Below are 16,265 nucleotides of genomic sequence, written 5' to 3'. Positions count from 1 at the left end.
GAAGGCAATCCCAGCATTCAGTGCGGCACAACTTTTCTCACAGAAAAATAAAAAACATGGCGGGCGGTACGGAGAAACGAACGAGTTCTTTTCAAACGTAAATAAATTATCATTTATTTTTTATTTGTATAAACTTGCACAAGTGTCATTTATTTGCAAATTCGGGCTTGTCAGCGAATTTAACCGTTTTCGGTGCCACCCCATCCCATTGGTTTGAATGGCATGAGGCTAACTGTGTTAGCTTAGTTAGCAAAAATTGATGTAAACGCTGTCTAAATAGTGCGTTCGAATAACCTGCCTTATAAGTCAATGACATTAGAATCCTCTCTACTTAGGCAGCTGCCTATGTAGGCAGTAAGACAGCAAGGCAGCTCACTAGGTTTTCGAACACACCCATAGTGTCAGCACACAGTCAGGTTAAAACTTAGCCTATCTACATTTTCCAACACACACAGAGAGAGAGCTAAAATTACCTAGACAGATATAAAACATTCTAAAATAGATACTCTGCTCAGGGCGGATAGAAAAGTCTCCAAAACAAAGAAACTTTTAAAGACCTACACATGGAAAACTGAAACCTACAGGTTTATAGTACTTGCTATATTGAGAGAAAAATCCAGTGTTTTTACCCACACAAGTAAAAAACCCCAGGCCAAACAATCCAATGCAAGAGAACAAGAGGAGTTGCAGAAATCATTACAATCCTCTAGCATGATATATTTCCCTCCAATATGTACAGGAACTTTTAACTTTAACTGTTGCAGTAACCCAGCCATAACATTAAAACCACCTCCTTGTTTCTACACTCACTGTCCATTTTATCAGCTCCACTTACCATATAGGAGCACTTTGTAGTTCTACAATTACTGACTGTAGTCCATCTGTTTCTCTGCATGCTTTGTTAGCCCCCTTTCATGCTGTTCTTCAATAGTCAGGACCACCACAGAGTAGGTATTATTTAGGTGGTGGATCATTCTCAGCACTGCAGTGACACTGCTGAGTGCTGGTATGAGTGGATAAGACACAGCAGCGCTGCTGGAGTTTTTAAATACCGTGTCCACTCACTGTCCACTCTATTAGACACTCCTACCTAGTTGAGCTACCTTGTAGATGTAAAGTCAGAGACGATCGCTCATCTATTGCTGCTGTTTGAGTTGCTCATCTTCTAGACCTTCATCGGTGGTCACAGGACGCTGCCCACTGGGTGCTGTTGGCTGGATATTTTTGGTTGATGGACCATTCTCAGTTCAGCAATGACAGTGAGGTGTTTAAAAACTCCAGCAGCACTGCTGTGTCTGATCCACTCATACCAGCACAACACACACTAACACACCACCACCATGTCAGCGTCACTGCAGTGCTGAGAATGACCCACACCCAAATAATACCTACTCTGTAGTGGTCCTGTGGGGGTCCTGACCATTGAAGAACAGCATGAAAGGGGGCTAACAAAGCATGCAGAGAAACAGATGGACTACAGTCAGTGATTGTAGAACTACAAAGTGCTTCTATATGGTAAGTGGAGCTGATAAAATGGACAGTGAGTGTAGAAACAAGGAGGTGGTTTTAATGTTATGGCTGATCGGTGTAGCTTTTCTTTTAATTGTTAATGCCAAATGTTCAACGCAGCAGCAGATTAATTTGTCAGTAAAAGGAAACAATCACAAACAATGACAGTTACTAATTACTAATTTTAGATGAGCAGGATTTTATATCCTCAGTTGATCATTTATCACTGGTTATTTTTAAGAAAATGGAGAAGAATAGGTGTCTGTCTGACAGGCCATGTCTGGACTGATTTTTTTCTTCCCCTCACACTTTGGAATCAATGCCTGCAGTCACAGAGCAGATGCTCCATAGACAGGTATGAGTCACTGTCGGCTAAGGAGAGTGAGAAAGAGGAAGAGAGAGAAGGTGTGATGTGTGTGTAGGGGGGAGCAGGGGGACTCTGTAGACTTTGGCAGGAGAAGCATTCAACGTTTTTATGGCAATAGTCGCACTGTAAAACAGGGTTGTTACTTGGCCCTAATGACCCCAACATTTTAATTTATATGCATGTTACCAATTCCAGTTTGGCAAATACTAAATCCAAACATAAATTTCACTCAGTTACTCATCTGGTGTTTATCAAACTTATTTACTGTAAATATAGAATCTAGACCTTGTCAATATCCATTCCACACTGAGTCTTGTCCATCACACATCACACAGTCTTCTCTGAGATGCATTAAGCCACTCACTGCTTATTTTCTGCTGCTCCTGAAGTGTGTTTTTCATTGCACAGATCAACACACTTGAGTAGAACTCCAGGAACGCATGATCTTACAAAGGAGATACAAAGTGTAGCATTTTACACCGATCAGCCATAACATTAAAACCACCTCCTTGTTTCTACACTCACTGTCCATTTTATCAGCTCCACTTACCATATAGAAGTACTTTGTAGTTCTACAATTACTGACTGTAGTCCATCTGTTACTCTGCATGCTTTGTTAGCCCCCTTTTATGCTGTTCTTCAATGGACCACTACAGAGTAGGTATTATTTAGGTGGTGGGTCATTCTCAGCACTGCAGTGATACTGACATGGTGGTGCTGTGTTAGTGTGTGTTGTGCTGGGTATGAGTGGATAAGACGTGGTCGTGGAGAAATTTACTAATGACAGGATTCATTCTTTTTCTTTAGCATCACAACGTGACATAACAGATAATAGCATGGAACTTGCAGAACACCATTTTGAAAGATTTTGTGGCCAACTTCTCCAACCATTTAGATTATTCTTTGGTGGAAGCGAACAAATTAAAAGCATTTTAGTTTGAATCAACTGATGTTTGGGTGCTCGGGTGCAACAGAGGTAAATTATTTTAACCTACTACCATGGGGATCCATGGTTTAAATCAGCGCTCTCCAACCTTTTTTTCACCACGGACCGGTTTCATATAAAATAACATTTTATGGACCGGCAGGGGGAAGGGATTCAAAATAGAATAACTATACTGCTCACAAATGAGCTTTTTTTGCTGCAACGAGACGCTGCTTCCACCTGGGGGTGATATGAGATGATAAACACCCGTGTGTTGGAAATGGAAGCAGTGTTTTCATTGCTGATGTAGCAATCTCTAATTATTTATTCTTTCTATGCGGCCCGGTAATAAATGACCCACGGGGGCCGCTCAGGTGGCGCAGCGGTAAAAACACACGCTGGAACCAGAGCTGGGTTCTCGAATACATTGATTGGCCTGTTGTTCAGATATGGCCGGGACTAAGCCGGATGGGGTCTCTCTCCCATGACTGGTGCAATTACGACCTCTGCTGGCCCTCTCCGTACACAACGCTGAGCTGCACTGCACTCGTCAAAGGGCAGGTGATAAAATGCATACGGCATGCTGCCCACGTGTCGGAGGGGGAGTGGGTTAGCTTTGTTCTCCTCAATCAGAGCAGGGATCGGCATTGGTGGAGAGGAAGCATGACGCAATCGGGCAATTGGACACTCTAAAAAGGAAGATAAAGGGGAGAAAATGCATAAAGAAAATATAAAAAAATTAAATAAAATAAATGAAATTTGAACAACAGCCTGGTGGTTGTGGACCACTGGTTTAAATCCCCAACGGTGCTATGAGCCAGTCGGGTCAGGTTTAATTGTTGAAATTTAAATGATATACATAATAGACCTCTGTGCCACACGAGAATTTCATTCGTCTAAATTAGATGTAATAATTTATTCAAATTTACGTCTGGCACCTTTTTTTATGTAAACAAAGCTACAGTTTTCAACTTGACCATATATTGGCTTAATATTTTTGTTTATTTGTCCATCCAGCTTTCACATAAAAGCAATTGTATATTCCTAATTCATTTATAAGTAGTCACATTATACAGTATTTCTTTTCTGAACTGTGCCATTCAGAATCCTTTAAAATGTTGAAGTAATTATGCTCTGTTTGACTAACTGGTGTGTCAGGGGCTTTGGAGAACATAAGCTTCTTATTGCCTGGTATGAAGACCTGGCTCACACAAACACACACAGTCATGTGTTTAATTACAGTGTATGACTCTAAATTATGTAGCTCATCATTGCACTGGTCAACACAGTGTGGCTTGCATTGGATTGTTTGGCCTGGGGTTTTTACTTGTGTGGGTAAAAACACTGGATTTTTCTCTCAATATAGCAAGTACTATAAACCTGTAGGTTTCAGTTTTCCATGTGTAGGTCTTAAAAGTTTCTTTGTTTTGGAGACTTTTCTATCCGCCCTGAGCAGAGTATCTATTTTAGAATGTTTTATATCTGTCTTGATTTTAGCTCTCTCTCTGTGTGTGTGCTTGTTGGAAAATGTAGACAGGCAAAGTTTTAACCCGACTGTGTGCAGACACTAGGGCTGTGCGGAATGACTAAAAAAGTCATATCTTAATATGCTTTGGCGATATATGATACGATATAATGTAAACTTAAAGTACAATGGCAGGCCACCGCCCATATTTTAGCTTATTTTGTTTATAAGTTATCTTAAAAACACAAAATGCTGTAGTTCTGATACATTCTGCCTAATTACAGTGTTTATATTCTGTATTATTAGAGGCTGTATTTGTATTCATATTGACAATAATTATATAAAACAAACCAGCAGAATCTCACAGTAACATTTATGCTGTCCATTTTACTTCACATTAATAAGCATCGAAAAAACCTGAAAAAGATTAATATTTAATAATGCTTTGCTATCTTTGCAAAATGAAAGTGCACGGTAAACAGCAGAACCGTGGACCAGATCAACCGCACAGCAACATAAAACCGTAACTGCTGCTTACCTGAGCTTCTCTTCTTCAAATTGAGAATGTATATCCTATATCCGTGTGTTGTTTTATTAGGGTTATAATCCACTTTTTTCTTTCTTCTTGGAGGCCATCTTGTATGTTTCCAGAATATTTCCAGAATATAAGAATCCATATTTAACTGTGTTTATCCACCTAACTAATAAAAACCGTCTTAGATTATTTGTTCTCTCAGCTTTCCTGGTAAAACGCTTAAACTGGTAATACGTTCACTAAGCTGTCACTTATACAACAACCAATGAAGAGAGAGATTAAAATTCCGCCCAAAATCTGAAGCCCTGATTGGTTTATACATCATTTAACAAATGAACTGAAACAGAGTGAGCAAAACGAATAAATCTTTACCATAGATAAGAGCACAGCTCTCTGATTCGATTTCAATGACCGAGTCGTTTCTGACTCGCTGACTCAGTGATTCAGTTTCCCTGTGTGTGTGTGTACGCATGCCCACCCGCTCATACGCGTTCCACGGAGCGCTTTATGCTCTGTTTTAAATGTTCTCAAATGGTAACCTGTGTATTCTGCGCAAACTCAATATATCAAATATGGTCATTTTCAACATCGTGTAAAAAGTAATATCGAATATATCGATAGTTGCGATATACCGCCCAGCCCTAGCTGACACTACTTGTCTGTACCTTCAAACTTATGCTATGGTAAATTTTCTTGAAGATTATAGACTGACTTTTAGAACAGTCTTATTGTATAATAGCTTCCATATTTCTGACTCAGGGACACAATCCAAAAACATTCTTTATCTGAATTATCAGTTATTTTATTGACACCAGTTAGTGTACCCAGGTTTCATCCTTACTTCTGGTTAGTCTATGTGTGTTTCATTCAAGTTCACCTCCCCACCTCCAAGAATATGTCAGTAGCTGAATTGGTGACACAGAATTGCTCCTAGGTGTAAATGAGAGTAAATGAGTTTGTCATGCACTGAGATGGACCACCACCTTTTTCAGGATGTATTCCCTGGCTACACCCAGTGTTTTTGGGTTAGGCTCTGAACCTGCTGTGACCCTGTTTGGAATTGCTCATTTTGGTCACTTTTATCTCACACAGTTTTTGAAAGAATAAATATGAAACTTGTAGCTGTACTGGAGGTGAAGTAGAGTAATGCCTAGTGCAAGCTGTGGATCGATAAGCCTGACACCAAATTCTAAAAAGGTGCCTAAAATTTCCTTTATCCAGGATTGAAGTCAGCACATGCCCATCATAACACATTGAGCAACCCTATTTCTCTAGTTGCTATTGATTAGGTAATGGGAACAGCCTTACAGGTAGTTACAGACCCAGTTATTCAAAGCCAACTGAAACATGAGAAAAACTAATAGTAATATTTAGAGCATTTTTCTTATTATTATTTCAGCTCCTATCATATTTAGGGGGCCGCACTGAGAGAGCACTGATTAGTAAACCTCTCAATGGCTAGGTTTTTTGACCACCCCCTCAGTCAATCATGACTGTTTAGACACCCATCTGGCTGATAGCACCGGCGGGATTCCCATGTTTTGATAGTAATGTTGGTAGTAATTGAATTAGTACATGCACCCTGTAAATAGACTAATGTCTCATACATGAAGTTTTTGTTTACTCAAGTCTCATACCTTCACATCACATGCTTCATTATTCATGTTCTAAACAGCTCTGGCACAGCTTCCAAATCTCATCAACCCAGCATTTATGTTTTTTATCATTACTAGTTTTGATCTCTACAATACATTAGCAGTCACATGTACAATTTTCTTTATCCAGTCAGCACATGCCCATCATAAGCGCACTGAGCAACCCGATTCTCCAGATGCCATTGATTAGGTAATTGGAACTCCCTTACAGGTATTTGCAGACCCAGTTATTTACAGCCAACTAGAACATGAGCAAAATTAATAGTAATATTTAGAGCATTTTTCTTATTATTATTTCAGCTGCTCTCATATTTAGGGGACCACCCTAGCAGATCATGCTGGTGTGCATACTTGATTTGGCAAAATTTTTATGGCAGATGCCCTGCATTACATAGTCCTTTTTTATCTGGGCTTGGGGCTGACACTAAGACAGCACTGACGAGTAAACCTCTCAATGACTAGGTTTTTTGACCACCCTTCTAAGTTAATCATGTCTGTTTAGACACCCATCCGGCCGATAGCACCATCAGGATTCAAACCTTGGGTATCTGCAGTAGTGGAATAGTGAATTATACCGCTGCACCACCTGACCACCCTATAATAATAACTTGAGCTATTGTAGCATCTCTTTTTTCCCATGTTTTGATAGTAATGTTGGTAGTAATTGAATTAGTACATGCACCCTGTAAATAGACTAATGTCTCATACATGAAGTTTTTGTTTACTCAGGTCTCATACCTTCACATCACATGCTTCATTATTCTTGTTCTAAACAGCTCTGTTGCAGCTCCCAAATCTCATCAACCCAGCATTTATCTGTCTTTTATCATTACTAGTTTTGATCTCTACAATACATTAGCAGTCACATGTACAGTTTTCAGATACGTTTTCTCGGGATGACACGGTTTGTAAAAACATCTGCTTGGTGATCAGTCACATAGGGTAGACTCCCTTTTGACCACAGAATGACTCATTACAAGTGAAGTCACATAGTTTGTACTCTACAGAGATTTTTACAAACCATGTTCTCTCATGTGCACTAGGATTATGCTGTATGTCGAACTAACTAGCCCTGATTTTTATTCCAGATTTGCCAGACAACGAGTCGTTGTTGGTGATTTTGGTCAGCCTGCTGCCCCTCATGGTCTTAGCTGTGCTAGTTGTGGCCTCTTTCTACTGCTACCGCATCTACAAACAGCGCAATCTCTGTGAGTGGGAGACTAAAAAACCTGCAAAGCGTCCCAAAGGACCACTTGATTGCAGCGACGCGCGCGCCATCATGCTAGACGACGACCGCTCAGATAGCAGCTCCACACACGCAAACAACCTCAACCACAACACGGAACCACTGCCCATCGAGCTGGATGTCCAAGTGGGCAAGGGTCGTTTTGCAGAGGTCTATCGGGCCAAGCTGAGGCAGAGCTCATCTCAGCAGTTCGAGACGGTGGCGGTGAAGATCTTCCCGTGTGAAGAGTACGCCTCGTGGAAGAATGAGAAGGATATCTTTTCCGACAGCGATCTAAAACACGAGAACGTGCTGCACTTCTTGACAGCTGAGGAAAGGAAGGCTGAGAGGCAGTACTGGCTAATCACGGCCTACCATTCTCGTGGCAACCTGCAGGACTACCTCACCCGACACCTGATCAGCTGGGAGGATCTGCTTCAGCTGGGCAGCTCACTGGCACGTGGCGTCGCTCATCTACACAGCGAGCGAACACCCTGCGGCAGGCCCAAAATTCCAATTGTACACCGGGACATTAAGAGCTCCAACATCCTGGTGAAGAGCGATCTCACATGCTGTCTGTGTGATTTTGGTTTGGGATTACGACTGGACAACTCCCTGTCTGTTGATGACCTGGCCAACAGTGGACAGGTAAAGTTGTGCATTTTATCAATAGATTAAACAGTGTATTTAATTTGATGGGGCGCTTGGGTGGCACAGCTGTAAATGATGCGAGCTCACTACCGCTGGGGTCCAAGTTTCAAATTCCCGGCAACATTGTCAGATGGTCAAATGTCTATATACATTCATGTCATTCACATTTGCATTGTAGTCATTTTCATTTCCCTTTCATTTTATTCAATTTAATTGAAAATGGAATGGAATGAAATTGAAATTTTCATTTAATATTTTATCGAACCTTATACATCACTGTTTCTGAGCGCACTTTGTTGTCGCAGCGTCCTGCTACACTAGCCCCCCACTGGACATCACAGAATGATTGGCTAGGGTCGGGGGTGGTTAAGGGGGATGGATGGGCACCCTATCCTATGGGCACCCAGTGTCTCTTGGTAAAACCGGACCAGAATAAAGGCGTTAATGAAAAAAGAGAAAATAAATGGTTTCTATAAATGGTATTTTGAAAAACTTAACCACAAATGTGTTATAAATCTCAACTAGCATTTGATAGAACTCATGATTCTGTCAGGTTCTTAAACTGAAACTGTACCTTTATTTTATAGAAATACCTTTAAGTATAGAGACACTTTTAAATGATTGAATTTGGGTCTTTTTAGCACAGCTGCATTACGCTATTTCTGCAAATGTAAGATAATGCTTATGGGTTTAGAATTTGATGTCCAGAAAGTTCATGGTCATATGATGTACACCGATCAGCCATAACATTAAAACCACCTCGTTTCTACACTCACTGTCCATTTTATCAGCTCCACTTACCATATAGAAGCACTTTGTAGCTCTACAATTACTGACTGTAGTCCATCTGTTTCTCTGCATGCTTTGTTAGCCCCTTTCATGCTATACTTCAATTGTCAGGACCCCCACAGGACCAACAGCAGGTATTATTTGGGTGGTGGATCATTCTCAGCACTGCAGTGACACTGACATGGTGGTGGTGTGTTAGTGTGTGTTGTGCTGGTATGAGTGGATAAGACACAGCAGCACTGCTGGAGTTTTTAAACACCTCACTGTCACTGCAGGACTGAGAATAGTCCACCAACCAAAAGCATCCAGTCAACAGCGCCCTGTGGGCAGAGTCCTGTGACCACGGATGAAGATGAGCAACTCAAACAGCAGCAATAGATGAGCGATCATCTCTGACTTTACATCTACAAGGTGGACCAACCAGGTAGGAGTGTCTAATAGAGTGGACAGTCAGTGGACACTCATACCAGCACAACACACACTAACACACCACCACCATGTCACTGTCACTGCAGTGCTGAGAATGACCCACCACCCAAATAATACCTACTCTGTAGTGGTGCTGTGGGGGTCCTGACCATTGAAGAACAGCATGAAAGGGGGCTAACAAAGCATGCAGAGAAACAGATTGACTACAGTCAGTAATTGTAGAACTACAAAGTGCTTCTACATGGTAAGTGGAGCTGATCAAATGGACAGTGAGTGTAGAAACGAGGTGGTTTTAATGTTATGGCTGATCAGTGTATATATTAACTCAAAAGCCACTTTATCAGGAACATCTGCTTATTCATGTAATAATCCAACAGCCAATGCATAAACACATACAGACATTGGTTTTCATCAAGTTCAATTGGGAAACCAGGAGTCGATCTGAATGACTGTGTAGGTGATTGCTGGTGACAGATGGGGTGGACTAAGTGTTTTAAAAATGACTGATTACTTAGAACTTTTATACACAACGTGTTACACAGTTTACACAGAATGGCTTTAGGTCAGAGAAAGACATAAAGTAAATATTGAAGTGCAAGTGAACTATAAAAGATTAATTAAAGTTTTAGTTTTCTAATATGCATTCCATGAGAACAATTCATCTCATTGAATTCATTCTCTGCTATTAATTCTGGTAATTTTGATCTCTGGAAACTTCCCTGACATCAGTATCCATCTGCCACACACACATTCACGCAGCCACCCGGACCAGTCTCAGAGATCAATATCACATCAGACCCGCCCAACATGAACATCAACTGTGTTACCTGTAGTGTGGATGCCTGGCCAGTTTGGTGGCTCTGCTCACACACATGCTAGTGTGTTTGACTGCTTCGCCACAACTTTTTAAAATCATTATTAAATGAATCTCTTAGATTAATAATCTCTTGATTATTTTTTTCCACAATTTAACATCAGTTTTAAATGGCAGGGCAAGCTGTAGCCTTAAGGCACTGGACTAGTTATTAGAAGGTTGCTGGTTCATGCCTCACAACTGCCCGGTTGCCACTGTTGAGCCCTTGAGCAAGGCCCTTAACCCTCATTTGCTTAGACGGTATACTGTCACAGTCACTGATGGTCTGTAACGCGTTACTTAGTAACGCGTTACTCTAATCTGACCACATTTTTCAGTAACGAGTAATCTAACGCGTTACTATTTCTAATCCAGTAATCAGATTAAAGTTACTTATCCAAGTTACTGTGCGTTACTATTTTTGTCATTTTCCTTAGTGAAAAGATATTTTTGCTTTCTTCTTGGCAGGGGCGGAGCCAGGGGGTGGCCAGTGGTTGCCATGGCCACCATAAAGTAATCTCCGGCCACCCCTCTGGCCCCCCCACCACCGCTTTGCCGGCAATTTTTTTGCGGAAGCATTTCTGCACGCAGGAGCAGCGCACCTCAGATGAGTAGTTCTTCACCAAAACAGTGCAGTAATACACTCAACATCAATGTCAACCACCAACACCATTACAGAAGTACAGTAGTACTATTTAGTAGTATTCGTGGCGCGCTACGAGTAAAAGCGCCAGCTTCTCTGCGCATTCCAGTGTTGCCAGATTGGGCGATTATCCGCCAGATTGGGCGGATTTTGTTGGAAAACAATTTAATAGCAGGTAAATAACACTTCTATTTAAAAGAAAATCTTCCGTTTTAAGAAGCTCCAGCATTGTAGAAGGCTATTAAAAGTAAAGTCAATTTTCAATGCCGATTTAGTGTAATAGTGTTGGTCAGTCTGTATCATATTCTTGAAAGAAAATTAAAATTTGTTTTCCATGCATTCACACTAGCATGTTCTGGGATTCAATTGAGTCTCATCAGTACACACAAGTTGGCAGCCAAATGATAAAGTATTGCAAAGGAATATCTTTGAAATATTCCGCATTATATAACTAATAAAGTAACTTGTAATCTTACTTTTAAAATCAAGTAATCCATAAAGTAACTAAGTTACTTTTTAAAGGAGTAATCAGTAATCAGATTACTTTTTCAAGGTAACTAAGCCATCACTGGTCACAGTACTGTAAGTCGCTTTGGATGAAAAGTGTCTGCTAAATGCTGAAAATGTAAATGTCAGCTTAGTTAGAAGAGTGGAGTTAGTAGGCAGTTTAGGCACAGTTTGCCTGATTCATTACAGCAGTAGTGAAGTGGATGTTTATTTCTGGAGCATTTTGAGTGCAGATTGCAAGTGCAGCAAATCACACTTGTATTGTACTTGCATTTGTTTTAGACAGTGTATGCATTTTTACTCATACACTGTCAAGTGAAGGGGTTGGTGGGCGGTGCAAAGACGTGTTGCTTAGCTAGAGCAGACCCGGTTGCATATATGATGTGATAGGAGTGGGTGTCAGTTAGGGCCGGATTGTGTTTTGACTTGCAGGTAAAGTCCCCTCGAGCATCAAGTGTGACCTTTGTTCTTTCTTTGTGTTTGCTCAGATTTATGATTCACTGGCTGAACATGCAATGTGCTGTTAAAGCAGGTGTTGAGTGAAAGATTAAACAAGTCACTTTGGGTAAAGATGTTTAATTTGTGAAGTCTCGGCATCCTCTCGGCTTAAGAAAACTTAAGAACATACCAAGACTCGTATTATTCCTAAAGATAAGAAAGCCTTAACATACCAAGACTCTTGTTATTGCCAAAAGAGAACTTTATCTGAAGAGTCAGATCACAGGAACAGAAAAGCATTCTGTGTACTTGCTTAGTGATGCTTAGTGATAAAATAGTGTCTCCGGATCTGAGTCTGCACATTTTCCCGACAAGTCCAAGATCAAGATCAAAGCTCTGGTAGAGTTAAGACTACAAAGAGAAAGAGATATAACGACTGTGTCTCTCTGTATTTCCTCACTGCAGGTCGGAACAGCCAGATATATGGCACCTGAGGTGTTGGAGTCCAGAATCAACCTGGAGAACATCGAGTCCTTCAAGCAGACAGATGTCTATTCGATGGCTCTAGTGCTGTGGGAGATCACCTCTAGGTGCAATGCCATCGGAGGTAAGCTCATTTACCGCAGCACCCCTTCATCAGCTAAATAACAGGGTAGCAAGACAACACCACAGTAATACAGTTTCTATTTGTGGCTAACTCGCTTTTCATGATATCTCCTTCGTGACAGTGATCACTCTAAAAGAAATCAGATAAAAATAGGTTAGGTATTTTCCCTGTGTATCTGTCTATGGCTTTTTGTTTTGCTACTTACGCCTGGCAATTGTCTCTGAGCTGCGCACAGAAACTGCAGTGCAGCTTATACATGGTTTTGCTGCTTCCTGTTATTTAAAGGCTGCTCAGTTTAACTCAAAAGTGCAACCTAGATGAAACTGTAGTCATTCCACTCACTCTGCTGCCAGAATGTGTAGAATGTACAACAGGCCACCTGGGCTCCTAGTTTGCTTTGGTCAGTGCAAAAATAGGGTTCATCATGAATACATGTGTAACAGGGTGCTCGGGTGGCACAGCGGTCTGTTACGCTAGCCCGCATCCGCTGACATCCAGGTTTGAATCTCAGCTGTGCTATCGGCCGGCTGGGCTTCTACACAGACATAATTGGCTGTTTTTGAGACGTAGGGGGGTGGATGAAGCCCTGTGGTGGATTTCTTGCGTCCTGTGTCAAACTGCTGGACCCCTGACCAGGATAAAGCCATTGATGACAATTCTGTGTTCATACTGATGCAACTTAGCCAGAAAAGGGAAATAAACACTGCGTATAAAAGCATAAGTTAATGGAAGATCAGGTGATCTGTCTCACACAGTCCATCACATTTATGTGGTCTCTGGTTGATTACTTAAATGACTTCTTTTTTTTTTTTTTATTCCTGTGTTACATATTATAAATGACCATGTACTGTAGCAATAGATAGAAGTCTGACTTGCTAGTCTAGTGGCTCAGTAGTGTTTAAGAGCCACTGCAGTCTATAGGACTCAATGTCTTACATTATAGGGTACTTAATTACAGTGTCTATTTCAGAAATAGGTACTTTAATAGGACTTGAGTGTCCTATCGGGCTGGCACCGCTCCGATACTTTGTATATATCGGTATTGGTCTGATATTGGCCCAAATCACTGGATCGGATATCAGAAGGAAAAAAGGTGTAATCCGATCCGATACTGTTTCTTAATGTAAATAACACTTAATGTAAGTAAGGGCGTTGTTTGTGTATAAAGCAAATAACACACAAAGATACGTTCCAACAGAGCGCCGTTTATTGCCAGCTCACTCGGCAACTGCCGTAACAAGGTACATCATGATGACATCATTAACATGTGCCACTGATCTACAACTCATCCGCAACACCAATTCAGAAATTAAAACACACTGATCTACTTAAACTTTTAGCATTTTAAAAATCATCTACTACTGCACCATCTAAAAACACTGTTTAAACACAATAAAAATCACTTTATAAATGATAAATTGCTCACCTGAGATAAAGAAAACATATTTTGTACCAGCTTGGAGATCTCTCACATCCATAGTGTTATGAAATAAAACAAACTACACTGTTGCCCGTTTAGCCACAGATGTCCGCTTCAAAATCCAGCAGGGTTTAATAATCTATGTGACACTCAACTAGGGCTGGGCGATTTTCACGATTCGGTTAATTCGCATGAACGTTTTCACCCGATGTTAGAATGTGACAATCGAGATTGTTTACATACATTATATTTTAATTAAAATACCAACATGTCACGAAGCAGAAACTGACCAGACGCTCGCGGAATATAAATCAGGGAAAGTTTAATATAAAAAGGTCCAAAACCAGCAAAAACCAAAACAGTAAACGGAAGACAACAAGGATTATACACGGTAACGGTTAGATTCAGTAATAAGGAGCGCAAACACGATCTGCAAAACGAGACACACAAACAGTTTAATTAAGATTCACTGAATCAAACACCGCTGAACTGAATCAAAATACGGAGCCGATGAGCGCGATCAGGATTGGCTGGAAAGTAACGAATTACATTTACTCACGTTACTGTAATTGAGTCGTTTTTTTGTGTACTTGTACTTTTTAAAGTAGATTTTACAGCCTGCAATTTTACTTTTACTTAAGTAAGTTTTGTACTAAGAATTGTAATTCGCTACATTTTAAATCACATCCGTTACTGAGTAAAAAAATCGCGTCTGGGAAACTGCTGCAGTGAATTCTGCGATAGGGAGTCGGATCTTTTGTCTCGGTTCCTTTTAAAGAGCCGTATGTATGTAACGACTCCCAAATGCGCGAATCGGTTCCTTTATTTTGGCTTGAAGGGCCGTTCAATAGAATCGAATCATTCTACGACACATAATAGTGGTTAATACAGTTTGAAAGTTTTATGGGACTAAAATGACACATTACACATCCTTAAATGTTTAAAATGTTGTCTCCACCCCCCAAATCACAAGAGGACAAAATCAAAGCTGAGCTGAGTGATCACTTGATGCCCCCCCAGTGTAGATACTGATACAGACTCACTCAGTGGTGGAAACAGCACAGTACAGGCTCGTGTTCCTTTTAAGAAACCTGTAAAGAACTTTTTGTAGTTTTTTTTCCTAATGTAAGGTGGTTCTGCTGAACATTATTTAAAATAAAAGTTGTTTGTGAGCTATTCTTAGATATAGATAGATAAGGATATAGATAATTTAGATCTATTTTGTTTTAATTATTGTTAATTATTGTGATATCGTTATTGTTATAAAGTTTGAGTCCCTTAAAAGGATAATTATAGGTGGTGCTGTTACTATTTTTGCACTTCTGCAGCCTTTAATTACAATGCAAAAAAAGAAATTTGAGTCTTATTTTAATTGCATTATACAAGAACAAAAAAAATCGAAATCGTAATCGACAATCGGGTATAATTTTAAAATAATCGAGATTTTTTTTTTTTTTTTTTTTGCAAAATCGCCCAGCCCTACACTCAACTCTCAATTCTAATTGGTCCATCGTGTTTGATTGACATCCACATCTTCCAATTGTAGACATTTGTTAAACAAGCCAAAAATGCTGCTAAATGTTCTGTGTGTAAAAGTGAAAATAAAATCAGCAGTTTTGTATAAGTGTGATGTTGTAGGTTCTGTATTTATTCCTTTAGAATATTTGTTTCACAGTCTGAGCATTGTTATTTAGAGAGCTAGTTTTACCATGGTGCATTGAGACATGTGTTATTACTGCTTAGTTGTTTGAGAGGAGAAATGACAATATCGGATTGGTATCGGTATCGGCAGATACTCAATTTGCAGTATCAGTATCGGACATAAAAAAGTGGTATCGAGCCAGCCCTAGTACATATGTAGTGTCAAGCATTGATTCCCTGTGTAAGGTCTGTGTTACCCACATGTCCCAGCATGCCCTTTTTGTGATTGAGAGGATCATTATGAGGCTCACTGTTGTGTTACTACAGGCTTATTTACAGTGACATTTTTTAGACAAACCGAATGTCACATTTCCGCCCAACTCTGCACCAATTGAGGATCAGGATCAGGAGGACCTACCCAAATGTCTGGTCCTCTGTCTCAGACTACCACAATTCACTAGAGACTGCAACAGAACTAGCCATAAGGGAAGTCTGGAAACCTGTGGCTGACTTGCTATGCTCTGGCTCACTGTGTTGTTGTTAGCATGTCTTAAATTAGCCTGGGGTGCGGCCCTGGCTGAAGCATTGTAGGGTGTAGCTGAGAGG

General features: G+C 40.4%; 1 protein-coding gene across 1 annotated transcript in view; it reads left to right on the top strand.

Moving 5' to 3' along the window:
- The window catches only part of tgfbr2b (transforming growth factor beta receptor 2b), a 44,885-nt gene that overhangs the window by 21,961 nt on the left and 6,659 nt on the right, over positions 1-16,265 (top strand). Inside the window, exons 4-5 of the mRNA XM_062991336.1 lie at positions 7,545-8,329; positions 12,457-12,598. Of these exons, the coding sequence (XP_062847406.1) occupies positions 7,545-8,329; positions 12,457-12,598 (927 nt within the window). The remainder of the gene's footprint in view (positions 1-7,544; positions 8,330-12,456; positions 12,599-16,265) is intronic.

Source organism: Trichomycterus rosablanca, chromosome 3, assembly GCF_030014385.1.
Source record: "Trichomycterus rosablanca isolate fTriRos1 chromosome 3, fTriRos1.hap1, whole genome shotgun sequence".
Classification (NCBI taxonomy): Eukaryota; Metazoa; Chordata; class Actinopteri; order Siluriformes; family Trichomycteridae; genus Trichomycterus; species Trichomycterus rosablanca.
This window is presented reverse-complemented; position numbering and strand designations above follow the sequence as displayed.